The sequence below is a fragment of the Erithacus rubecula genome (genome assembly GCF_903797595.1).
Source record: "Erithacus rubecula genome assembly, chromosome: 13".
NCBI lineage: Eukaryota > Metazoa > Chordata > Aves > Passeriformes > Muscicapidae > Erithacus > Erithacus rubecula.
In genome coordinates this window covers 9,987,957-10,014,216 of record NC_136665.1, presented here as the reverse complement: position 1 = coordinate 10,014,216, position 26,260 = coordinate 9,987,957, and the positions used below count along the sequence as shown (strand labels likewise).

General features: G+C 42.6%; 1 protein-coding gene across 4 annotated transcripts in view; it reads right to left on the bottom strand.

Moving 5' to 3' along the window:
* The window catches only part of CHCHD6 (coiled-coil-helix-coiled-coil-helix domain containing 6), a 106,985-nt gene that overhangs the window by 12,762 nt on the left and 67,963 nt on the right, over window positions 1-26,260 (bottom strand). Inside the window, exons 7-8 of one of the 4 annotated variants that reach the window (XM_079316601.1) lie at window positions 22,638-22,773; window positions 3,188-3,414 (exon numbers count right to left, since the gene is read on the bottom strand). In XM_079316601.1, coding sequence (XP_079172727.1) covers window positions 3,400-3,414; window positions 22,638-22,773 — 151 coding nt within the window. In that variant the 3' untranslated portion in view covers window positions 3,188-3,399. Of the gene's footprint in view, window positions 1-3,187; window positions 3,415-21,427; window positions 21,449-22,637; window positions 22,774-26,260 lie in introns of those variants that run through there. The other 3 variants (XM_079316602.1, XM_079316600.1, XR_013775674.1) reach the window with 3 other exon arrangements.

Below are 26,260 nucleotides of genomic sequence, written 5' to 3'. Positions count from 1 at the left end.
TGAAAGTGCACAGGCAGCTGCATGCTGCTGTGAGCCCATGAGAGACAGACACAGACCTGCAGAGCCACTTGGTCTCCTCTACATCAGCCAGGGAGTCCAAAGCTCTACCAGGGCCCCTCTGTGAATAATTACGTTCATCTCCGTGTAAATGCTGTTGCCAGCTCATAGGGAGGTGTGATGATATATGACACAACTGTGAAAGTGTCAAAACACCGCTACCCTCAACCACGTTCTTACAAGAAATCTTGGCTTCCACTTGAAATTAAAGATCCTGCTGCTTGCAAGAAAGGCTTGAAAGCTGGAACAACTGAAAAAGCACACATTAGAATGCAAAGAAAATTTGAAAAATGCAGGGCTCTTCTAATTCAGTGAGACTGATTGTTTTGGTCAGCTCATTATTGCTTGCAGGGGACACTGCAGATGCATGAACTCTTACAGATCTGCAAATATCCCTTCACTCAAGAAAACAAGCCCTGCTTCAGACTCCTCACATGATGAAAACCTAAGAGGAAAATCAGAAACTCCCACAAAACCACAAGGTTTACTTCTGAAACTGTTTAGAAATGCACTAGGGTTATTTCATTTGTCTTCTGGTTTTAAGCAATTGAGTCACATTCTCACACCACTTCTGTCTAGGCAGGAGGGTTAGTTTATTGCATTTTATTTATTCATTCCTTTTACTTTTTTTCAGTGAAAGCACAGAACTAAAATTCTCATGTACTTCTAAAACTTCAGGTACAACTCCACAAAACTAGGGCAACAGAAAACATGCCAAATATTTCAAGGCTTGGCAACAGTGAGCCTGCCTGTCTCTCTGTGGCAGGAGGAATGTCTGTCTGTCTCAGCCAATGTTTCTGAGTAGGAATGTCTCATCCTGATAGCCCGTGTACATATAAAACACCTATGCTGTCAGCTCTCCAGGAAGAGACCTTGACATTTTGCAGAATACCACATCCCAACCCCCATCTCCCTTGAATAGCAGCAGAAGGCAGAAAAAAACTGGTAAATCTGAAAATGTAAGAATCAGGTGCTGCCTTTGGCGAGGATTAAAGTTAAAATGAAAGAGGTAGTGGTGAAATGAGCACAGCAAAGTCACTGGAATTGATGCACCAAGGAAGCAGCTTCCAGGTTTCCCCATGGCCACAGCTGGCCTGTCCCACTCCCTCACCTGTGGGCCAAGAGAAGAGAGAATTTAAAGGGGAGGAAACCAAGGCTTTGCTGTCTTAAGCAGAATAAATAAAAGGTGAATGGTTTCAGGAAATAGTGTATTATTGTTGTGGTATTATGTGCTCCATGTACCTGGTGAAAGAAACTGCAACCCTCACTCTGAGCTCTCACCTTACAGCAACTGGGCTGGCACAGGCAGGTGAGCTCTGCTCTCTGCGGACGCAGTAACGGGATTGCAGTGCTCTCTTCCTGAAAAGAGTAATGAGGTGCCCAGAGAGCCTGCCGAGGTGTCAGAGAAACTGATGCTGATGGACCCTTTGCAGGCCAAAGACAGATTAAGAATAACACAATACCAGCATAACAGCACCTTATCAACAGCCCTGCGAGCGCTAAGAAGTGAATGTGAGCGAAGGCTGTGACACCTGTCTGCATCACAGCCCTGCTATTACTGCCTTCCGACTCCCCGCACAACCCAAGTGTCCAAATGGCTTTGAAGCAAGAAGCAGCAAGACAGGAAGGTGAATCTGAACTCTGATCAGCTGTCTGAAGAGACAGTACGAATACCTTACATTTCAGTAACACTTTTCATCCATAACGAATCCGAGACATCCATTCAACCTCCACTCTCCAAACCACAGAAGTAATATCTGCCCAGGTAGAGATGGGCAAATAAACACAAGTTAAATGACTGTTCAAGGTCGTCCAAGGACTACGAGAGAGACACGTCTAGCAAGTAGATTACTCTTCCCTTTTGAAAGGCACACAGACACACACGCACGCACAGGGGATTGAAACTGCTTAGCCAGGTGTGGAGCCTGCTGTGATCAACACAGCTTCACTGAGCAGCAACTCTTCTCAATGCTGCCTCACCGGTGCTAAAATGTAAAAAAGCAAACCTTTATAACAGAATTCTTTCAAACAGATGCAAATAGGTGTGGGGATTTTGCATCTGGGCTAAGTTGCTACAATCTACATATCTTGTTTGTTTGCTAGTTATTAAATTACCCACAAGCCATCAACAATTCAAGTCTCTCTCTGAGAGGCAGAGATTAACTAGGAATTGCTATGCAGAAATGCTGCTCATCTCTCTCTCTATTGAGATCAGCCTCATGATGAGTTGCGGACATTTGGGAACAAAGGTGAGCTTTTCTGCAAGAAATGAGAGGCACAGAAAGATGGGAAAATGATGCTACAGGGAGAAGAGGATTTATTTGCAAGGCAGGAATCTATCAGGAATGGTTTCACACACACACTGCCAGCCACGGACTGTGACGAAACACACTCGTGTATCTGGAGCTGCACTAATGTCCAAGCACTAATGCAAATGACATTTTCTGTGAAAGACAATGAGGCCAGTATGCAAATCCTAATTTAACAATCTAGTTGACAAAGTCTCAGCTGATCTATAAATAGCTGGTTTATTAGCAGGTGATGCTGAAGGCAGCTATCCTGGCTCCATTTCCCACAATTCTCTGTACCATCTTGTTTTTGTTGACCCCGGAGACACAAGGACTCTTAGCTGTATGCAGCTCACTCCTCCACCACTACCTGCAGAGTAGCTACAAACACTTGACAACACAATACATATTTATCAATGCCCTTACACGACAAGGATTCTGCAGCACCACGCACACAATGGCTCCCAGTGCTCAATTAAAGAGAGCAAATGGTTTAGAAAAATAGAAGAATTGTGCAGCCTTGCTTTTAAACAGGAGGAGCTGGTCACTCAGGTGCCAACAGGCATTTAGGGAATGACTGACACAGAGCCAGAGCCAGGCACAGTCCATCCACTCTTACACTGTGCACCGGCAAACTGAGAATCTAGGATAGCCACACCTTTAGTAACTCTAGGACACCAAAGAAGCATTTTACCATCTCAAAACAAGATGTCAAAATCCTGAGCTTTTAATGCAGCTTAATTTCATCAGGAATTATTTTATAGTACATAATAAAACTTACAACTCTTTACCACCTCCTCAAGCTGCATATGCAGGAATCCCTTTTTTCACACAGGCACAAGACAGCTATTTAACAGCAGGCACCAATACCACCAGAGTCTAGGGCAATCAGGCAAGAATACTGCATTCTGGTAAAGTTGTTGTGGCATTTGGAGCAACACACCAGAACTGCCCTAACTGCAGCACGGTCGGCATCCATGGAAACCACACGGATTATGATGTTTTAGGCTATTCACATGGATTTGTAGATATTCTCCAGAAGTGTTCTAAGGCTTCAGTCTTCCTCTTGCTGTAAAGAACAGTGACAACATACTTGACGAGATGGGCTTGTAAATAGGGAGATTGAATTAGAGGAACAGAATAGACTTTGTTATCCCTTCCTCCCACTTGCTTCAAATTTCTAAAGAAAACTTCCACACACAAGAAGTTGCTGTGTCTCTCACAGCCATATGATAAGCAGAAATAAAAAATTAAAAAGCACACAATCAACACTTATTTTTCCATAAGGTCCATCATATTCTTACAGCTTGTACAGGGCAGGCTCCAGGGTTTATCCAGACAGGGAACTTACTGTGCCAGGCCCAGCAGCAGCCCCAGCAAGGGCAGAGGCTGCTCGTGACTGGGAGGCTCACGCTGCAGCCAGAGTGTGCACAGAGCAAAGAGCCCCGTGTGCTCCCTGCCCTGCTGCTGCACCCTCACTTCTCAACACTGCTCACTCAAGGAGGTGACAAGATTTCCAGAGCACTGATTTGGTCTGCCACAGCTCAGCAGATTCATTCCAAATGATCACAGTGATCTGTGCCAACGGCAGAATGGTTCCCTGTGGATTGGGTTTGGATAAAGGACTGCTCCTTCATTTGTCATAACAACAAACCTTTACAGTTTTGAGTTTTTTAAAGTTTAATTAAACACAAGGGTTAAACTAACATTTATATGATTGCAAACCTGTGATGGTCCTACAGTTTGCTTGTAAGACCACCAAGGACTGTGAAAAAGAAACTTTTCTAATGAAGTTCACTTACTAAATTGCCTGTTCATGAGTGAATATACTTCTCTTTTCTAGTACTTCCAGAAATGATATAGAGGAGCTTGACTTAACTGAATAAAAAGTTAAAATAAAGGCGCACTCAGAAATTCTGTGGAATTTAGCAAGAGAAATGATACATCACAAATAAAGAGATCAGCAGTTTTCATTAATCAATTAGGAAAAAAAACAGCATAATAACAGATTTGCAATGATCTTGAATAGATTATTTCATAAAACTGTCATAAATCTAATGGCAACAGACACAAGCACCAAAGAAGAACCGAAACATTTTACATAGTTCAGTAAAAGCAAGATATGCTGCAACAAGGTGTCAAAACAGCCCTCCCAGGAGAAATCCACACAGTTGCTGTTTCCTTTGCCTTTGATGTAAAGCTACATGTAAACCTGCAGTGCCAAACAACTCAAAAGAAGCTTGTTCTGTCCCCCAAATCTCTGCATTTCCTGTAGCTCTGGCAAAATTCCTGCTTCCTTTGGCTGTTGTCTCCTTTCTGATCAGCATATCCATTGCCCAGATCCTTGATTCCACACCCCAGCTAGTTGTATTCCAGGAGCAGTTAGCAGCCAGCACCCAAAGAAAACTTTAACTAAGTTTGGCTCTGTCTGAAGCAAATTTTGAGCAACTGGAGCACAGATGAAATCCAACTTATCCAGAGTAATTCATTCTTCACACTTGTTTAAGCACGGTCACTCACCAGGACAGACTGGCAGCCTTCTCTGCGGGCTGTGGATTCCACTGCACTGCCAGGAGCTGTGCTGAGACAAGTCCACATCACATGTCAGTGAAGATGGACTGCACCCTTCAGCTCTGGGATGGAAAAATCAAACTGCTAGATAGGTTCTCTTCCTTGCCGGATACACTGATTTTTAGCAACGGGAATAGCCAATTAAAGTTGATAAAGACACATTCTCTGCTGATTTTTCCTTACTGCCCACTGCTCAGTGCTGGTATAATGGATAATGTTCTGCCTGTGGGTGTATTTTCTAAGATCTGTCAGTTCTGACAGCATTTTGGCACCTGGATAACTCAAGATCTATACTGAGGGTCCAGGAATGCACTATTTCTCAGTAGCTGATGGGTACATTTTTCAGCAAGGCTTCCCTAATTAAAGGGCTGGAAAGAGATGGGATCAGATTGATAGGTTTTGCAGTCAGATGTTTTATGCTTAGTTTGATGAATTATAAATCACTTTTTGCAACTTTCAGAACATGTGAGAAGAACACATAAGAGAAACTACAACAATATGTCCAGAATATCATAATGTTATTACTTATTTTCAAATTTTACCTCTGCCCCTATGGCAAGGCCAGTAAAGACATACTCAAGAGATACAATGCTCATTGAAAATAAATATCAATATCAATAAGAAAAGTGAAGCTATGAAATGAGACACTGCTGGTCTGCAGGTACTCCTACATGGAAATGTTTGCCCCAGGTGGGGCAAAAGATGCATCCCTCCTCCTTTGAGCATCACCCTGGGCTGGGAACACTGCCCTGGAACTAAATCCTCAGCTCAATCAGCCACGTCCTCTGCCAGACCAGCAGGAAGCTTTGCCTTGTCCTCAGCTGTCACAGCCTTGTGCAAGGGCTAGAGAAACCAGTGTCAAATTAAATACTTTGACTTTACTCCCTGTAAAACTGCATGAACACAATGTGTTCTGTGCTGGCTTCATTGTCTCTGTCAGAGCCCCTTCCCTATATACAGTGAAATACAACTCTAGAGAGGCCACTGGCCAGACCTTTCAGAATAACCAGTTTGTTCTGGTTTTAATGGGATTTTTAAGTACTGAAGTTCTTTTTTTGCAGTGTGTGTGTGTGTATGTGGAGAACAACAACAAAAAAGCCCAAACCCCAAAACAGGATGTGAGAGCCTGGTATCCCAGCGTGGAATTTTATAAGTGCCTTGCTGTCAGAACTGTGCACTGTTCAGAACAGTGCAGACTTGAAAGCTAGAGAGAAGAAAGTCATAGAGTAATCATTTGGAACAGGGAGAAAACTGTTGGTAATTTAAACCATGAAACCAAAGAAATACAATGCAAAGCTATCAGGATGTGAAAAGCACTTCCAGGCACTGAGAGGTTAAAACAATTATTTGAACAGCTGGGAAAATTAAAATGGTAAAATAATAGCTACCCTTCAAAATTCTACAGATGCAAAGAGACTCTTCAATGAATAACTGATAAAGGGGAAAACACATTTTAAAAGAGAAACTGTTTCACGCATGAAGGTCATACAAGTAACAGCTCCTCTTAAGAACCCGGATTTCCAGACTTGGCAAGAGATGAAGAGCTGGGGTTAACACAGCAGCCTTTTACCTTGAGGGACCTCGGGTAAAATCCTGAATACTTTAAGTTACACATGAAAGTGACTTTGGGCATATTCTTTCTACTGCTTTTCTGGAAACTGTTCCCCACTGTAGCAAAAGCAAGGTCATAGGAGCATGCTGGAATTGTTGTAGCAGTTTGTTTCCTTTCCCAAGGAATTCTTCCAGCCCCAATGACTCCAGCAAATGGTGCAATCAGAGCAGCCAGTTCTGGTAGTTTCACTGCTGTTATCTAGGGCTCCCCCATATACATAACCTTGCTCTGGCAAGAACACTGTGACATGTGATTCTTCAGGGAAAAAAGACCGTCTGTAACAAGTGGCTTTGCTATTCAAGAAAGGTCTAGCTGGAAGAATAATGCCAGCTGGGATTGCAGTGTGTAAGCCACGGTGTACACAATGCACTCATCAGGACTGGGTACACAGAGACACATCCAGGGGAGCCACAACTCCAGCACAGCCATCCCCAGGGCAGGGAGGAGCTGAAAGAACAGCCAGGGAAGATTTATCTGCCACTTGGCTCCAGCTATCCCTGCAGGCAATGGATCCTCTCTCTCTCTACTGACTATTTTAAAACAAGAAACCAAAAAATTTTCAGCAAGTAGAGAAAAATTGACAACTGAATATGCAGCACTGTAGAGAAGAAATCAGCTGTACAGTGCCAGCCCTTGTTCCATTCCTCACCCACTGCAAACACACAATCTCTTCCACATAAACACTGTGCAAACTGCTAAAAGGATAGCAACTGAACACACCTCATCAGAGTCCAAAAACATAGATCCTTTGGCAAAAAAAGGCAAAATCAGAACAGAAGGCCAAATCCATCTACCCCAGCAGTCATCTCTTCCATCATTCACACATATCATTTCACCAGTCTGCAACTGGAAAGTCTTAACTCTTACTTTTTTTCTATCTTATCTTTCTAAAGAAAGAAATTAGCATAAGCACCAAGATCCTCCTGTAAGACTTTTTCTCTCATCAAAAGAATTTATTTCTCCAGGCTCCAGGATGATTTGGGCATTTCTGAGGGACTAAGATACAGCCTCCTCAGCCTTCTCTCTTCAGAGTAGAGCCCACTTCACTCTACCCTGAACACTGTCAACATACTTCAGTTGACAATCACCTGGTTTTGAGTCCTGATGCTGTTAGGTATCTCCTCTGATGGGTTAGACTGCTCACTAGGCAAGGATACTAAAAAAAAACATGAAGAGGATGAGCCTGCAACATCCCCCATACAACTTGCTGCAATCAACTTGAACCCTTAGCTACTTACACCAGGTTTGACCACTTTCAGGATCAGAAGTGTCCAACATATTGCAGAAAGAAGTGTGCAGCCTGTGCCACAAAAAGTAACACAGCTGACAGAAGGTCTTTAATAAAGGTCTTGATCTTCCTAAGGTCCCCAAGGACCCTGTGACACATTCTTACAAGAGTCTGGTATTCTGCCAAGCTACATTCATTTTGTCTAAACTGAAATTACGATTACAGCTTCAATTCAATATGCTCTCCTTCACTTCTGATCCTAATCTGCTGGCAGGAGCTGTTGAACCAGCAAGCACCTGCCTTTTTTTTGCCCTTTAGGTGACTCCGTCACTGTGCTGCCTGAACAGATGCCAGCAGCTAGAGCTGCACAGCAAAATCACCAATTTAGGAAATTCACCAGCTGGGTACAAAACCTGCCTTAGCAGAGCTCCTACTCCTACTGGGAAACCTGCACATCCATCTCTGGTACCTTGCCATGGCACTGGTTGTGGTAAGAACACAGAACTGGAACATATCAGCTTGTCTCCTCATTCTACCAGCGTGATGACCAGTTATCAGTCTTTCACTTGCCCAAGGTTAAACAGCACCCTCCAGAGCTGGTGTATAGCTGGGTAATGTACTCTGGGATCCTTCAGGGTTCAAAAGAGGGCATAAACCTGACAGAATGAAAAGAACTTCAAGCAGAAAAAGGTGTGAGGCTTTCAAAGCACCCACCCCTTTCTACTCTCCTTCCATGGGGTCTCTGATTTTTACCCATATTTCCTGCAGTCAAAGTCCCCTGTGCCAAGCAGCTTTCATGTTCAGTGAGGAGTGCAGGAGGAGCAGGGAGATGCAGAGGATTACACTATGTCCTTATGAGCTTCCAGCACTCAGAACCCAAAGATTTCTTTTGCTCCTCTGATCAGCCATGTTCAGATGCATATTTAAAAATAAGACAGACACTGAACTCTGCCTTGCCCCTTGAGGGAATTGCAGCCTCCTCTTTCCAAACTTCCAGTTCAGTGCTGCAGGGAATAGGCAGCCTGGTGTCAGCTCCAATATAGGTTTTGAAATGAAAGGAATGCAAACGAAGGGGACAGAAGAGAGAAGAGGGAGGAAGATGGTGCAGAGACACTGGAAGGAAGCAGGTGAAAAAATGAATACAGAGGGGAAAGAAAAAATCTGAGCCCAGACTAGAAATAGGTGAGTAAAAGAGATGGAAGGAGGAGGAGGAAGAGGAGGTAGCAAACCCAGGACAATAGCATATCTCTAGCTTGCTTGGTCAGACTACAAGAAAAATCCTACACATGGCCAGAACTGTTCATGCTAAATGGTGAGGAGATCAGTGAGCAACACAAAATATATGTAAAATACCCACAGTCTGAGTTTTAATCACAGAACATCACAAAGGAGTTTGAGAACAATTTACCTTGCTTCTAGCTCAAACATTTGCTATGAGCTCTCCTGACATGATGGAGACCAACCCCAGGGCTAGTGTGGCACTGCAACAATCTGGGATTCTGCATACCACACAAAAAAACCCCAAAAAACAAAAAAACAAAAAACCCAAACAAATACAACAAAACAAAACAAAAACAAACCAAAAATACAATAGAGAAAGTAACTTGGCAGTGCTATACAGCACTTGATTCTGGTGCCAGTGAGACAAAATGGGAATTCCTGAACCTTCCACATCCTGCCCAAGAGGGTTGGCAATTGATATTTTTAAGCTTAAGAGAAGGATTCCAAGCAGCAACCTCAGGGAAACAGGTTTAGAAACCATAAAAAGATATAATTGGATGTTTAAAAAAAAAACAAAACAACAAACAAACAGATAATCAAGTGGATACCTAGATGTAAACTTGCAAATAAATGCCAAGTTGGGAATCAAGAGGGCAAGTCCTTACAGCTCTACAACATGCACTTCCAGAAACTCACTGGAATTTCAGTGGTGCTTGAGAAATTCATGCCAAGATTAAGAAATGCTTCCAACTGCTGATTCTGAAGCAATTATCTGGAAGAACACAAGCTTGCCTGAGGTAAAACACACAGTATGGTGTGAACTTACCATCCTGCTGTCAGGATGGACCAGGTACCATGGTAGGCAAAAATCAAAATTGATGAAGCCAAGGAAAGCACCAACAGAGAAAGCAAAGCAAGAACCAAGGATCACAAGGAAGAGCAGGCAGGACCCAGATGAGCAGTGACAGCCTAGAGGCTTGTGGAGCACTGAAGAAATTCTCCTGCATACCTGGCTGGTGGACCCAAATATCAGTTGGATTCAAACCTGCTGGGAAGATTAACAGCTACAGATTAACACATAATCCTATAACCTTTTATCCACATGACAGTGTACCAGACATCTGTGCTTCTCAAGGGAAGATGCCTACTTCAGCCTTCAAGCAGAACATTCCTGCTTTATATTGTCCCTTAAGAAAAGCTTTTCATAGCAGCAATGAAAGCTTTTTGCACTGAACAGCTGGAACCAAAGTCAAAGCACAACCTGGCAGTTTTCTTGGCTGAACAGGGATGCCATTGAAGCTGAGCTTCACAGGACAAATGTCTGTATTGACAAAGGTTTGAGACAGTGGTTCAAGAGTTGAAGGGAGTCAGAATTGCAATTTGCAGGATTTTCAAGAGGAATATTTTGAACCTTATCCTCCTTCTACAGCTGGCATTCAGAAATTATCTCCCTCACTTCTTTCCTTGAAATATTTTTTCTCATAACACTTATCAAAGCCACCACCCTCTCAGCAGGAACAGTCAGGACTTGTCAGGTCTCCCCAGATGCTGAGATTAGCTAGCTCTCTTCCCCATGTGGGAACTCTCAGATCCCACAGCTTAGTGAGGCAAGGATTTGGACCTGGAGTTCCAGTTTCCATGAGGGAATTTCTGTTATTATAGCAGATCTAGTTCCAGACACAGCCACTGTGAACCATGTGACAGGATATGAATCCTCTTCTGTGTGATCTCCCTCTTCATCTCTTCACACCCCCCTTTTCTCCACAGTATTGCAGCAGTTCATTGATTCAACACAATCAACAAGAGAGCACAAAGGCAGAGGCAGCTCTCAGATTGGAACAGCTGGTTTTCTTGATGGCATCATGTCCCAAAGAGAGGTAAGGAATCACAAGAACAGAGACTGCTTATTCTCAACAGCAAACAACTCCAGACCGGAGAAGAAAGCACAACCCTGCTGACTGAGAAAAAGGCAGCAGTGGGATTTTGAATATATTTCACACTCCTTGATGGATCATGCTTGAAGATTTTGTGGGGAAGCAGAGCTCAGAGGAAACCATGCTTCAAAGCCCATCACTGTACTCAAGGGGCCTGTGAAAACTTGATAAATATGAACCCCTGCTATCCTGTCCAAAGCCCACCTGCAGACCTGCTGGCACAACCAATTCCTCAATGGCCATGCTCCATGACTGCTACACCTCACTTCCCCTCAGGCTTTGGAATAAGCTCCTGCCAGCCATGCCAAAGTGGGCTTAATAATAGATGGACAAGGATGACCAGTGAGGACTGAAAAAACCCAGTCAAAAGTCATGGACTCTGTGACCAACTTCTGAGCAAGCTGTGACAGCACAGCCACATCACAAACAACAACCCCATGGAGCAGCCATCAGTGAGCTGGCAGACCTTAGGCTGTTTCATCCACACACACTTGTCTGTCACATGAGTCCCTGGACACACTGCAAAGTTTCCCTTTCCCTCATCTCAGCTGCTGTCCTGCCTCAACACAGCAGCAAAAATAAGCTACTGAGGATCTGGCTGCTCATCATAAGCAGAAAGTGCTGAGGCCAGCAAGGATCAGTGGCTCTGATCCCCAGAGCTCAAATGTTTCAAGCATGAAACATTTCCCTGAACAACATAAAAATAGGTGCAGGAAGTAAGACCACAGGCTACCTTAAATCCACAAGCCCTTTTCTTTTTCCAGGCTGCTCACATCTAATACTCTGTCTTTTATCACATCCTAATTTAAAAGAACAGGCCTTAGAGGATCAAGCTATAAACTTTTGAAAGCTTTCTGTAGCCCTCTCTTGCAGCAAGGAGTTTGTTTCCATTTCTCAGAAGCAAAGAAGGAAATCAATACTCAGACAGAGAAGGCATATTCCAAAGGACAATCTTCTTAGTTGCTGCAGTGCCACCCTTGTTGAGTCTCTCCAATGAAGGTGAACACAATGGTAGACAGAAGTCAGTCCCTCAAATATTCAGGCAAGCCAGAGTCTCCAAGTGGAAATAGGGTGCTCAAGAGCAGCCATTTGGATTCCTCCAGATTCATGTCTCCAAGTTAAGTTTCTCTGTGACCAAACTCACGTCTAATAAAGAGTGAGTCAATATCCTTCCCTCCTGCACAAGCACCACTGGGGTCCCTTGCCTCCACCTAATTGCCTGTTTTCACAAGGTATACAGGAACTTATTACTTCAGAGCCTTTGTGCTTCTGAGGAACACCACTGCAACTCACCAGCAGGTTTAGAGTAAGCAGAGAGTGGGACATAAACCAGGCTCCTGGATGCACAACGTGGTTACCTGAGTCCCACTTCCTTAAGAAGGGCAAAGTTGCAGACATGGCTTGGGGGGAGCCCCACATTTAGGGGGAGTGCTGGCACACTGAAGCCAGGACAGTGTCACTTGTGTCACCTGAGCAGGCTCTGCCCTGCTCTCCAGGGTCTGCTCTGCATATGGCAAAGCTCCTGACCTACCAACATCTGTTCAGTTTTTATACAAAGCAAGTCAGGGCTCTGCAAGGCAGTACAACATCTCTGTTGACATTTCAGTCCCTCAGAGAGAAGCACTCCTTTGGCTTTGTGTCAGCCACCTTTGGCTGTGTCAGAAAATAGTGCATAGCCTGTTCTCTCAAGCAAAGCTGTTTGCCTGTGCAAAGGTTCCCAGCAAACAGACAGGAGGCAGCAGCTGGAGAAAGGAGACCTGGGATCACTGCACACAATCTCACCTTTTATTATTTAGCCACATTTACTGAACACAGCCTGGCTTTAATCCATCAGTGTAAGAAGCCTGCTAATACACTAACCTGATTGGAGAGAGACTTTCCTGCATTTTCTGGGATTTTATTGTACCAAATGTCAAGGCAAAACAAGAAGGCACTAAGAAATATCTCACACAGCCTGGGCTCTTTCCCAACCAGCACTCATCTGATAGTGGATTAAAAAGAACCTTGAAAGCATTCTGTTCTCTCAAGTTCACAATATAGCTTTGTGTGCACACAAGCCACTGTGAGAAAAAAGTATGACTTCCACTTTTAATTGTGAAATTTAAATGCTTGTTTGTTTTGAACCTAGTGGCAGCCCATGTGCCTCAAGGTATTGATAAAGACTGGAAAGAGGGAAATGCATTGGAACATTACACCCAGTCTACCTTCAGCAATGAACCTGCTTCTGCTCCAGAGGTCAGTCTGGAGTCTATACAAGCTTTAGAGTTTTGGCTTTTGCAGAACAATACAGTGATCACCTGTGCCATACAAGCTTTCCACAAAAATTTCTCTAGTGCACTCCAATTCTATCACAATGCCTTCATCCTGTCAGCTCAGGGTACACACAGCTAGGAACACTCCTACCTGGATCACAACATCCAATACATTTTTCAGTGGCTGTCTACTTTTACAAGATTTGAGGACATTTCCTGAACCTCAGAATACTCCTAAAAGCACTTAGGCTTGGTACCAAAAGATAAAATACAACCTTGATGTGCCACAGGAAGTTAAACTGTACTGACAACATGCCAGGGACCCAGAAATACTACCCAGAGCTTATTAAATTATGGTATTTCTAAGTGGGCTACAATTAGCACTACTGAAGACAAAAGTTTTCAACAATTCATGCTGATATGACCTGACTGAAACTCTTGTGTCCAAAATCACCAACTGGTATCACCTGAATCCATGAAGAAAAAGTGCCAGAGAGCCCAGAGGATCAGTAGAAGTATCCACACAACTTCCCAGCACATTATGTTTAGCTGCAGGCAGTGCCTCAAAAGAAAGATACATTTCCTCCCTTCTTTGACCCATGAAAAGAAATCAGAAGTTCCCAAACATGGAATTAAGATACCATTGAGATGGGACAAACAAACAAATAGTAATTCAGTCTCCTTTTCAAATCCTTTGGAGAGATCAACAACCCCCTCAACAGGTTGGGGTTGAAGTACACACTCCACAGAGAAGAAACTAGAATAATCAATGTGCATGATTCAATCAGTTCACGAGTTAAAAAAAAAAAAAACAAAAAACAAAACAAAAAAAAAAAAAAAACCTCTTTCACCAACATTAAATTCATCCTGAGGAGGGAACTAGGTAGCTGATAGGACACAAAAATGCTGCCAGTGTAGTGATAGTTGAGAGCTCCCAGTCCCCCAATAAAAGAACAGTGTAATAGTGCTTTATTAACAGCCCAAACCAAGGAACCCTGAGCTTTCTATTCCACAGCCAAAGAAGTAACCCAAGAGATGAGCTCCTCAGAAATATAAGCTAAGTCCTTGTGGGCAGCAAACATGGGCTGATAAACCTAAGGGGAGAGAATGCAGAGGCAGATGGGCAGAGGTAATCAGAAATGACAGAAAGATGAGCAGGCAGAGGGCAAGCAGAGTGCTTGAAGGACAGAAGCAGAAGAGCTGAAATTTTATAGCATACAGGTATTTTGAAAGTTAAATCAACAGCTTTCCAATACCATTATTTAAAAACACATTCCCCTAATATATGCAGGAAGCCAGCTGCTTGCAAAATGACCTTTAAACCCTACATACCATGCCTTATTAGACTAATTCAGAGCTGGAGGTTGGCTGATCCTGAAATCCATTTATACAGGACAAACAGGCATTCAGCAGGGACAAGGAGCAAACACATTGTCAAAATAATTTTGTGTGCATTTCTGCATGCACACTCGGGCTCAACACAATACAGCAGCACTTCTCCAGCCTCAGAAACAAGGTACACCAGACATTGCAGCACCATCCTAACTCAAGGCTTCTCTTCCTGCTCCCCTCGCATTACAAAGGTAACAAACTTGAATTATAACAAGTGCTGTCTTTCTGGACAGCTTCTGTGACTGCAGAGGTCTTTAAGAGCCTTTAACCAACTCTTAAAGCCCCCAGGAAAGGCTTCTAACCAAAAAAGATGTTATAACCAGAAGAATGCCTCTTGCCAGAGATGGAAGTAGCAGCAGCAGAGCTAACTAACAATGTGTTTAGATCACTGCAACACACTATCTTCAACATGTCTTGTTACTGTATTTGAAGCACTGGTATCCAGAAAAGTTGTTTTCAATTGCCTTGCAAAGGTTTAGCTAGGACTGAGAGCTTTAAATTGTTTTGGAAGCATCACAAATATGTCAGGAAATATCTCCAGACAAGGAGGCCTGTTGGGCAGACAGGCAGTGTCACACAGGGGTGAAAATCACAAACAATTACTGCAGGCAGGATGCAGAAAGAAACTTTCCCTCCAAGTTTGGATTTTGGAACAGATGAATGCTCCACAGCCTTGGACAAGGAGGCTCTGTGGAGAGAACAAATACAAGCAAGAAGCATCAGGGCAACTTCTGCAAATCTCCCTCCTCCTCCAGCATGGCACAGCTCTGAAGAGAAAAGGATTGGCTGCCCACTAATAGGAGGGCTCAGCTGCCATACACTTCCAAAGAAGTCTTGCTTGCTTGGGATCAACTCTTCCAGCTGAATGGGACCACTGCCACCACAATAACCCCTGCACCTTGCCCACACAGACACATTCAGCTGAGTGGTGAAGGCTTTAAATCCCACTAGTCCTCAAAGTATTCAGCCTCAAAACCTACAACAAAAATACCTGATGGATGATGTGTGGAGATTTCAAACTGCACACAGCAGGAAACCATCCTGTGCAGACTATGATCAGCAAAGAGCATAACAAATCTTTGGTTTCCCCAGTTTGTCATGAGGGCTTTGGCATCACTGATAAAATTTCCCAAGTTATAGCCAAGTTGTCAGAGAATGGATCTAACATTAGTACAGAAGTTATGGAAGTCAGGGCTACTTTGAACTTCCTGGGAGTCTGAAAGCACTTGACCACTGACCTTGTGCTTCTAACCAGCAGTTGCTATCAACAGCAATTTTTGTGGATCTGTTTCAATCTAACTTCAGCAGCAAAACACAGAGTTTAAAAATTGGAAATAAACTTCTTTCTGTCCAAGACTGCTTGGTCATCAGTCTCCTGGAATTAATCTGAGTAAGAATTTCCACTTCCCACTTGCCAACAGTGCTACAAATCTTTTGTGAAAGAATCTGGCATTAAAACAGCCATATGTATCACCACAGTCTCTCCCCCCCAAGCAACTCTTTTCCATACTAGATAAGCTTGACTGAATACAGGCTACAGTTCTCAGGAAAATGCTGCCTAACACACCATAGAGAGAGCACAGAACTAAAGAAATGTTTGATCCATCTAATTTAAGCCTAAAGAAAAATAATTTTTGAAAAGAAAGAGAATATAAAGAATGAAATTTTGATACCAAAGTCTAATTGGACTTTTCAGATGCACCCACTCAAAGACCTCATTAGAACATCAGGTCAGCTAAGATGGCTCATTCCTGACCAGCTATCTCTTATAGTATTTTATTGTAAAGAAATTTTAGGCTGTTTTTAAACACTTTCAGGCAAACTAGGTTTTAAATCAAGAACTGTAACAAGATCACATTTCAGAAGTAACAAAATGCCAAATAATTCAACTTCAGAAACTGCAATGCCATACTGACTTCAAGTTGCTCTCAAAATCATCTGTAAAACATACATACTTAGATTAAGTTTACCTGTAAATATATATCTGAAATCAGAACCATCATGCAAGAAATTAGACTAAAAAGCAATTATGTGTCACTGCAACAATGTCAAAACCCCCAAACAAACAAAAATCAGAAAACAAAAAATAAATGCACAGGGACAGGTGTTGACCTCTTAGAAAACACACTGTGTATGAGAAGTGCAGGCAGAAGTCCTCCTTCCAGATCAGGCAATGGATGCAAGAACTTCAGGGGTAAAGATGATGTAGCATATGGACTAAGTATCACTGAAAGAGAAGCCTGAAGCACAGCCAAGTGAGTTTTAAACTTATTTCTGGTCATTTTCCTCAAAAATTATAAACTTGAGGAGGTTTGGACTTTATAGGGACTACAAAGAGCAGACAGAAAGAAGGATTTGTTCATGTGGGTTAATAAATGCTCACAACACACCAGACCATGGGGAACACAGTATTGAGACAGAGTAAATAAAGAACTTATGCCTCCAGTTTCATAAATACCAGGTACAGACAGCAGACATTTCCATTTTAAGTAGGCCAGCATTTACTCTGGAACATGCCTCATATATTAGGATGGTGGTTTATGTTCTTTCAGGCAGCTCTATATTTTTAGTTTATCCACCAGTGAACTCTTGAGGATATGAAGTGTTATGTATAGACCCAAGACTCGCCAGAACCTACAGCTGCTGCCTTGAAAATCAAAACAATAACTGTTTCCATCCTTCATAATTAGAAGCAAAATATGGATCCTCTTCACCTTTGCAAATACCAGGTCAGGGTATGCCTGGGTACAGTTAATCCACTGCTCCTCTGTGTTTACAACTAAACAAACAGAAGCTGCCTGCAGCTTGCAGCTCTCCCCCAGTTCCCTTGTGGAGACCATTTATTGAGTCAAACTCCTCTGATAGTGTTATCAAAACAGCATTTGCACAAATAAAGGTTGAAAGAGAGAAAGCTTTTAAAAAGAAGAGAATTTTCTTTACAGAGAAGGCAAGACAAGCCCTTTACAGGTATGTTCTCTTTGAGCAAGGACCAACTGACAAAAGGGAGGCAGGACAGCCACATACCTGGCTGAGGATGGCTGGGCACAGCACCCTCCAGAGAGGAAACACACAGATTTATCTGAAACTACAAACCTGAATTCCAGAAAGCTCAAACAACCCTAAAGCCTTTCAAGTTATATTGTATTCCAAGCAGCACACCATGTGATAGATCTCCTCAATGAGGCTGCAACAGCCAAGATCTACTCCTGCAGAATCCCAGGGGGAGGAGAAATCCTTAATTTCTAGAGTACAGATACAGACCTTTCTATAACTTCCTTTCTCCAGCCACACACACTGACTGCTCCTCTCTATCCCAATAAGTACACAATCTATCTATAAAGTACTCTGAAATCCACAGAATGGAAACATCACTTTAGCAAAAGCCTGATGATCCAGAATGATCAGATACCTGCAGTGCAGCCCACGGCATCCAACCCTGTTTCTCTTAAGCAGAGAGAGATCCAAGTTGCAGAAATGAAAGCTCCCAGCAGGCCACACTTCAGCAGGATCAAGAGTGCTTGAGCAAAACTGCTCCATCAGGACAGGACACTGCAGAAATACCTGCAGCATCCTCTCAGCAAGCTAAGTCCCTGCCCACAGATTAGAGACAAACTTCCAACAGAGTAGTAATGCTTTGCTTTGTGTGCCAAAAGGGAACTGGGCTTTTACAGAGATCACTTGGAAATGTAAACGCAATAAATTGACCACATTCCTTTTTATTATAGTCAAGGGCAAAGCAGAATACAGACGACTCAAGGTTATGTTAAGTCTCCCTCCACTGGAATTCAGTCAATCAGTATTTAGCAAAGGCTTGTTTGCACACAGCAGAATGACTCACAGCTAATGTGTGTGAATTTTCCCTGCACTTTCATTACAAACTTTGAATGTTCATACACAGAGAATCTCATCAGTTTATTGCATAGTAATTTCCTTATGCAGACAAGCCCTAAAGCCTTGACAGTAGTAGGTTTACCTTTGTTATGAATAGCAGATTTGTGAGAAGCTGGACACAGAACAGGGAGGAAGAGTGCAGGATTATGAAAGGCTCCTAGCTCAATGTATACAGCACCTATTGATAAGGGAAAACACATGTCTGAGTACTCAGCTCCTGATAGCTTGGTGTGGCCAGGAGCTAGAGCACAAAAACTGCACCTTGGTCCTTCTGTGAAAGACAGGCACCTAGAGACTGTAAGAAAACTCCTGAAAAGAAGGGATACATGCTCTTCACTAACAGCCATTTTTCTGCACACAGCTGCAGGAACCAGGTTCTGTTTGAAATCTCAAATCACATTAATATATGGTCACCTGAGGCCTCATTTTCCAAATGGCAGCTGGTTAGAGATTCCCTGGTTAAACACCGATTACATAACAAAGTAACCAACTAAAATTCGTCTTCAATTCAGATTTGCTTGCTGGTGTGAACAGAATGCAAGGGCAGCAGAATGGGTCACAAACACTACAAAAAACTTGCATGTGAGTGCATATTTGCACAGGGGAGGGAAGCAATTCACTAATAGGACTCAGACTTTATAAAACAAAATCATTTGTTTTCTCCTTCCATCTGGACCCAAACTAAGAAATTACGCAGATTTCCACTGCCCACTCTCTTTTTCCTTCCACACCCCCTTCTCACTGGCACGAGATAAAACCTTGGGGAAACAGCAGCAGCAATTTTCAATTCTCATTATCTAACGGCAGCAGTAGTTCTTGGTGAAACTCGCGGTCAATAAACTACAGGCAATTTTGAAAGACACAATGGGAGCTGCCCCTCCTACAGCTGTCCCATTATCCCAGCTTTTATTAGATTTAAAGCCAGCCATTTTTATGCTGTAGCTCAGGTTCTGCAGAGCCATGGAAACAGACCACCAGAAAAGATAAAACACTCCTAAATTAAACAGGAGCTATCACAGTAACATCCTCCAAAGTCAGAGAACTTCCTCATAAGCAAAGCACGGGATGCAGCAAGGAACCCAGTGCCTAAAGGCTGATGCTGCTGCACTGAGTCAATGGCAGTGATGTGCCCAAAAACAACATTCAGGATGGTGTAAATGGAAAAGCTCATTAGCACGTTAGGCAGGGCAACTTGAAAGCATACTGGCTACAAAGGCAGATTACTGGCTACAACCAGAGCAGGATTCTGCTCCCATAACCATAAGCATCCCAGAACAGGCACCAGCTTTGTAGTCTGTGCTCTGGATGTGCCTCCCAAGAGGCAGAGGGAAATACTCATCTCTGGCTGGCAATTCAGCTGGCCTGTTTCAGATGACTTCTTAGAATCAAATGCATCATACCCTACATATGCCTATTTCTCTCTATTGGCTACAAGAGATGGCCCAATAATACAAAACAGGTAACAACAGCTATATCTCTACCATGCACCACAATTAAGTAACCTGTTCCAGGAAGAGGGGCTGTACCAGAAACCAGTAGAAAATAAATTTTAAAACTCATTGAATGATTAGCTGATATATTTGTTCATGGGGCAGAAATAGCTGAGGGTGTATCTCAGCTCCTGGCTGAGAAATGTGCACAACAGGCAAAGGGAAATGGGTGTCCAAAGGAATGGTCTCAAACAAACATAGTAAGGGGGGGAAGAGGCAAAGAATTATTCTCATCCACTGTAAGCTGCGATTTTCAGTCTAGAAATCTAGAGCTTGCTTTCTCTGACTCTAATGTATACCATGCCCTGGAGACATTTTTACCAGCCATCAAAAGGAACTTGCAGAGAACCAGATGCTTCATTAAAGAATATTCAGTAAGCCTTATAAAATCTTTAGTAAAAAGCAGAAGAACAAATCACCCCCATGCAAGTGAGCTGAAGTCACACATCCAGCTTTGATTACATTTCCTTCTGCACTAAAAAACAAATTGTGTTTCTAAAAAAAAAGGTAAAAAATACCCAAGAAATTAAGAGAGTCTGGCCTTTCTTTCCCACATTCCTCCAACCTGAATTTCCTGAAAGAGGAATGCGTGAGACAAAGCCATTTGGTATAAGATGCTAATTTAAACTTAGAGAAAAATAACAGCTTAAAAAGGGGAAGGGGGGAGGGAGTTTTAATTCTACATGATAAAACAACAGCTTGTGACTGCTACATGTATCTCAGGAGTCAGAAGAGTCAGTAAGAGCAGTAAGGCAAATTGTCAGGGCTTGAACTCTCCTGGGACAAAAGGGAACTACAGAAGACATATTGCCTTACAAAAGTTGTATTTGAATTTGTACTTGCAGAAGTACAAAGTACCTCTAGTGTCTATATCTAGCTGCAAGGTGTTAGTTACCTATTCCTTAGTCTCTCAAGTCCCTTATTAAAACATAGCAAGATTTTCTGCCACATTGTCATCATCCACAACAAATCCATGTCTTATGCACTTCTCCTTCCAGGTAGTTTCTAATAATAGTGAGAGGAAAATCCTAAAGTTCATTGAAGACTCTGGGAACGAAGACAACCAGACAACCCTCAGTTTCTGGTTTATAAAGAAAACCTACAAAAATCTCCACCAAATCCAAAAAAGATCCAAGCTAACTAGGATCTTTCACTGCCCTCTACTGTTACCAGTCATTTGGCTTCCAATTTACTCTTTAATAATGTTGGGCTGGGGCTCAGGGCTGGCAGCATCCCAGCCCCTTTCTCAGGCGGGTTGGAGCCGCAGCTTGCAAATATGCTGAAGTTTAATGCAATCTGTCTTCTTTGGTAATCACATTCCACCCGCACTGCATGCAATAAAGATGTATTGGTAAATGCATTTGCTAAAGATATACTCCACTGAAAAGGCTACAAGCCTGATTTAGAGGAGGCAAGGAGGATAACAGAAGCTGGCAATAGTTGCACCAATGCTCTGCACACAGCAACCAGGGGCACGGATTGTGCAGCAGCAGCACAGGCACCACTTTAAAGCTGAGGAAGAAAAAGAAACCACATGTTTTGGGAACTGGGGACTTTAGAGATATCAGAGAAAAGCCCTTTCCCTGGCAGCTTTAACCTTGCTGATTTGCAGACATACAAAGACCTTCTTTGTAAACAGGAAGGAAAAAAATTCCACTAGGACTAGCAACAACATTTGGTCTAATATATCCTGACAATTTTCCCATCTCCTTCTGTCGGGCTTCTTCTGGGAGCCGGCTGGCAGCTTGTTTCATGTTATACTTAAATCAGGCATACAGCTTCCCCTCACAATGCTAATGCAGAGAAACTCTGCTCCCAAGAAATATCCACCTCTCCCCCACCCTTTGCTTTAGTAATCCCATGAGAGAAGTCTCCATTTTCTATCACCATCCTTTTCCCTACATCCTCTTTACTATATTCTCAGCACTTTTTGGAGAATTTTCTACTGTCAAAAAACCCCAAAAAACAAAAGAGAAAAGTCTGCCCTTGAGGGACACCTGACCCACCGAATTCTCACATGGCCCAGGATCGTACCCTAGTTGTAATGTCCAAATAGTTCATTTTCTTTTCCCCTTCACTTATTTCAATAGTCAGAAATTCTTCCAAGGTACTGAGCAACCACTGTCCTAAGGCATCAACAGAACCTACTGGGACTCTGCATTTCAGAAGGAAGAGCCATAAGACTTCCTGGCCTCCCACACAAGATGAAGAGTTTTTAGGAGTGTGGAATTTTCTTAACAGACAGCAGTTTTCCCCAGTACAGAACCTTTCCCCATGCAGCAATGAGAAGAAGCAAGACCTCTAACCGCGAAGTTCCACAGGAGATGTTCAGAGCCTGTTGAAAATGTTGCAAACATTGCCAAAATTCATTTACTTACTATTTGCAATATACAACATCCAAGGTGGTAAAACTAGGGGAAATCATTGACTGACTTTGAAACCTGGGAGCATTGGTTCTACTGCTTTGGTGGCAGCTCAGTAGAACAGGACCCACTGACAGGAATGAAGCTGGGACATACCACAGTGTGACTGGGAAATGTGGAATGTACGTGGGAAAATAGATTCCGAGGAAGATTTGTCTCCTATGAAGATTGCAATTTGACTAACAGATACCACAGCTCTCAAAAACACTTCTCAGAAGAAAGCACCATGCAAAACAAGACAGCAAAGCCAGCCAGTACAACAGAGAAGCTTTTGTTACCTTCTGAGCTGCACTAACACAGCGCCGATATTCCTTCGCCAGCTCCGAGCAATTGAGCACTTCATTTTTGTTTTCTCGGAAGCACTTCAGAATTTCAGACTGCAGGTTTACACAGACAGGATCAGCATGCCTCCTCCTGCAGGGAAAACAAGCACAGAATGATGTGTGAAGAGGAGTTTTCAACCACTTACTACTTGGCTAGCAATACACATATTAATTTTATGCCAGAGTCATGTAGTCCTAATAGAGAAACTGGTGGGAGCAGCAATCACCAAATGACCAACAGTGTCTTTCAGCTGAAAAATCCAGGGTACTTAGCAGAAAGAAGGAACATGACCTTTCTTAGCTGGTGTAGAAGGCTGTTTCACCTTTATATAAAACATCATCTCTCCCCTGCAGTCAGGAGGAAAAAATTCCCAAGTCCAAGAGTTTCAATGATTTTCTCAACTCACACTGAGAATCTTTGGCAGAACTCAAGAATCCTGGCTGGGCCTGCACTAGATCTGTAACAGTCTGACAAGGAACTGAACAGACTTGTTGAATAAGCCACCTCCATCTATTGAATTCTCATCTATTTAAACACTACAAGAAATCCAGCATGGTTGGAAGCACTGCAATTCTCCTAGTGACTAGAAAAAAACCCATAGAATAATAGCAAGACCAGATATCTGTTTCTTTGTATTTCTGCATAAATTAGTACTCATACTCTGTAAATGGCATTGACAGCTACCCAAGAACAATTAAGGATGATGTTCTTTTACTCTAATATGCATGTGTACATATGGCACATCATCAGCAACAGTACCAATAAAGGGGAAGGTCATTGTAAAACAATCCCAACAACAATGGCACAAACACAGTAACAACAGTGACATCAGCTGCACAGACAGGCAGACACTAATTGCAGGCATTCACAGCACCATGGCTATGGTATGTTATACCAGAGAATAAGAGAACATATGCTCAGGTGTAGTAATCCTCAGATGTCATCTCCTAAACCATAAATCCATTTAATTCCTTGCATTTCCTGCCCCAATATGCTTAGAGATCTGTGCCCAAATATCAAACACACCTCTTCTTTCCAAAGCACTTGGATGCTACAGACAGATATTAATGCCATGCTATGATGTATTCATTTCCACTGTAAAAACAGGCATTCATTCAGCAGAAGGGCATGATAGCAAGCCAGAGAGAGGGAAAAGATGACCTGACCCTGGGCATGTCACAGTATCTCAGGTGAAGCAGATTTCTAAGAAACAGGAAATCTTAAACAAAGATCTTCTAAAAGATTTTGCAGAGCTCAGACCAGAGTTTCCAAATCATGCATATCTGTGTAAGGTGCTCAGGAAAGAAGTGGAAGGAACAAAAGAAGAAAAATTTTGTCTTTTCTATATCAGCAACCTGGGTCACAATAATTTGGTTGAGATATACTCTAATTGATACTTCTTCAGTCCTCAGTCTTACTGCCAACATACATGGACAGAGTAGGAATTTATCAGTATGACAGCTCTACAACACTGAGATTTGGGTCAGAAACCAACCAAAGATACTACATAGACTTCTTTTTCTAACTCTTCACTAATCTTACAGCTTTTAGAAGAAACTTATTCCATGCACAGTCCCTAAGGGCTAGTGTTCATTTCTAATTTCTATGTTATATAGCAAATCACCTTTAAAGCCTCGAAAATCCATATCCTAAAAAAATCTTCAAATTTTGGGATAGAAAAGAACCCAGAGAGAGCTTCAGAAACTCATAATGTTGGCATTTTGCTTTGTCACTAACTTTAATATCACTCTAATCAAATCAGTGAGACTGTGGAAATGATACCAAACAATACCAGGTCAGGAAATACCACCAAATCCCTCAATTCATTGAAAAAGTTAAGACTTTTAAAATTAGTTTTTTTAAACTCAGTGATGTTAAACTGAAGGGCATTTTGTAATTTTCATATAGAAACCTGGAAGAGCTATAATGTACAGCACACCAGAAACCAGTTTGTGTTCATCTGAACTGAACAACATGGTACAAACATCTCAGAAATATTTAGAGGTTGTCATTGTCAGCAGGGAGAGCTACAGGAATTGTGTTTTGCTTTAGATCACAGTCCTTCCTATGGCAGCAGTCTCCACTGCCTAGAATAAATATGAAGTTAGGACCCATCTGTGGACTCAGACAGAGCTGCAAAGTCTGTGGCCCTTGTCCTTAACAGACCCCTTGGTGCTCTGCTCACAGAGCTATTTAAAAGCCAGTGGTGAGCAAGAAGCCACAAAAAAAGAGTATTGTTGCCTAAAGCCTACCAGAGGCAGGGGATCAATCAGCACAGACCAGTATGCATTGCCCAGCAAGTATTTAAACCAGCATTCCTACACACCACTCCCCACAACACAGGGAGGATTTATTTGGTACTGTGTACCCAGAATCATAACAAGATTATTCTCCTTCATTTCTTCAAAATAAAACCTCAAGCTGTGGTTATGCATCAATTGCACCAGCTTCTCAACACAGAATTAGAGACGCTAATCAACAAATTGCCAAGTTGGTTTAGGCAATTATCAATACAAGTTACTGCAGAATCTGGGAGTACACAAGGTATCCACATCCAGCAGATTAGTTCTGGTATTCATCAGGACTGGAAAGAGGCACCTGAAGTGCTCTGGTGAACAGTTGCCTGAGATGCTTTTCTCCCTGAATCAAGAGGGTGTCACTCTCCTGCTCACATTAAATCTCAGCTTCAGGCTGCAACATTTCCACACTGGGGGAACTGCAGCCCTATGCACATACAACAGCTGCACCTTACAGGGGTCTGGCTTTCCTCCTACATATCTGAGACAAAAAGGAACTAAAGCAGTGGCATATCCAACTACAAACATCTGTAGAATGCAATGACATCGTGGGTTGAGTTCCAAAGGAGATGGACTTTCATCAACTATCTCCCTTCACCCTTAGCCTAGCTCAAGGCTGTTGGCATTAACTAATCTTTAGAAAAATTTATGTTCTGGACACCCGACCACACTTTGAGGGTCACTGAGGGTTTTTACTATTACTTCTCATAAGAAAGAGAAGGAAAACAGTGGGAAATGATGAGGATTGTATATACAGCTAGGAGAAGACTCGTATGCTTGACCTTTCTCCTAAAGTGGGTCAACATTTTAAGCACATGCCACCACCAAATGAAGCAGACAGTTGGCCTCTGTCTAAAATAAAATATGTTGCAACTGCTACAACTATTATCAAAACAGGTGTAAGAGGCTCATTTACAGCAGCTTGAAAAGGGCAGCAGAGAAAGGCTGGGCTTGGAAGTAACAGTACAGTATCTGCAGACAGGAGTGCAGAAGACAAGCTCTGACAATACCTTGGAACTAAATACATGTAGGACATATAGAATATGAAAGATTAAATGAGTAACACACACTCATCTGTTTAAAAGAGGAGGAAAGGAGAAAGGATGACAGATCAAAAAAAAGGAAAAGATGGATTTAGAAGTAAAATTCATTAGCAGTGCCGCCCCGATCACAGAGAGGAAAGAAACCTTTGCCTTGCCACTGTGCAATGGGCAGGAAGGCTACATGCACATGAAACCCATTATTTCAGAACTTCCTCTCCACCTCCTACAGAGAGATTT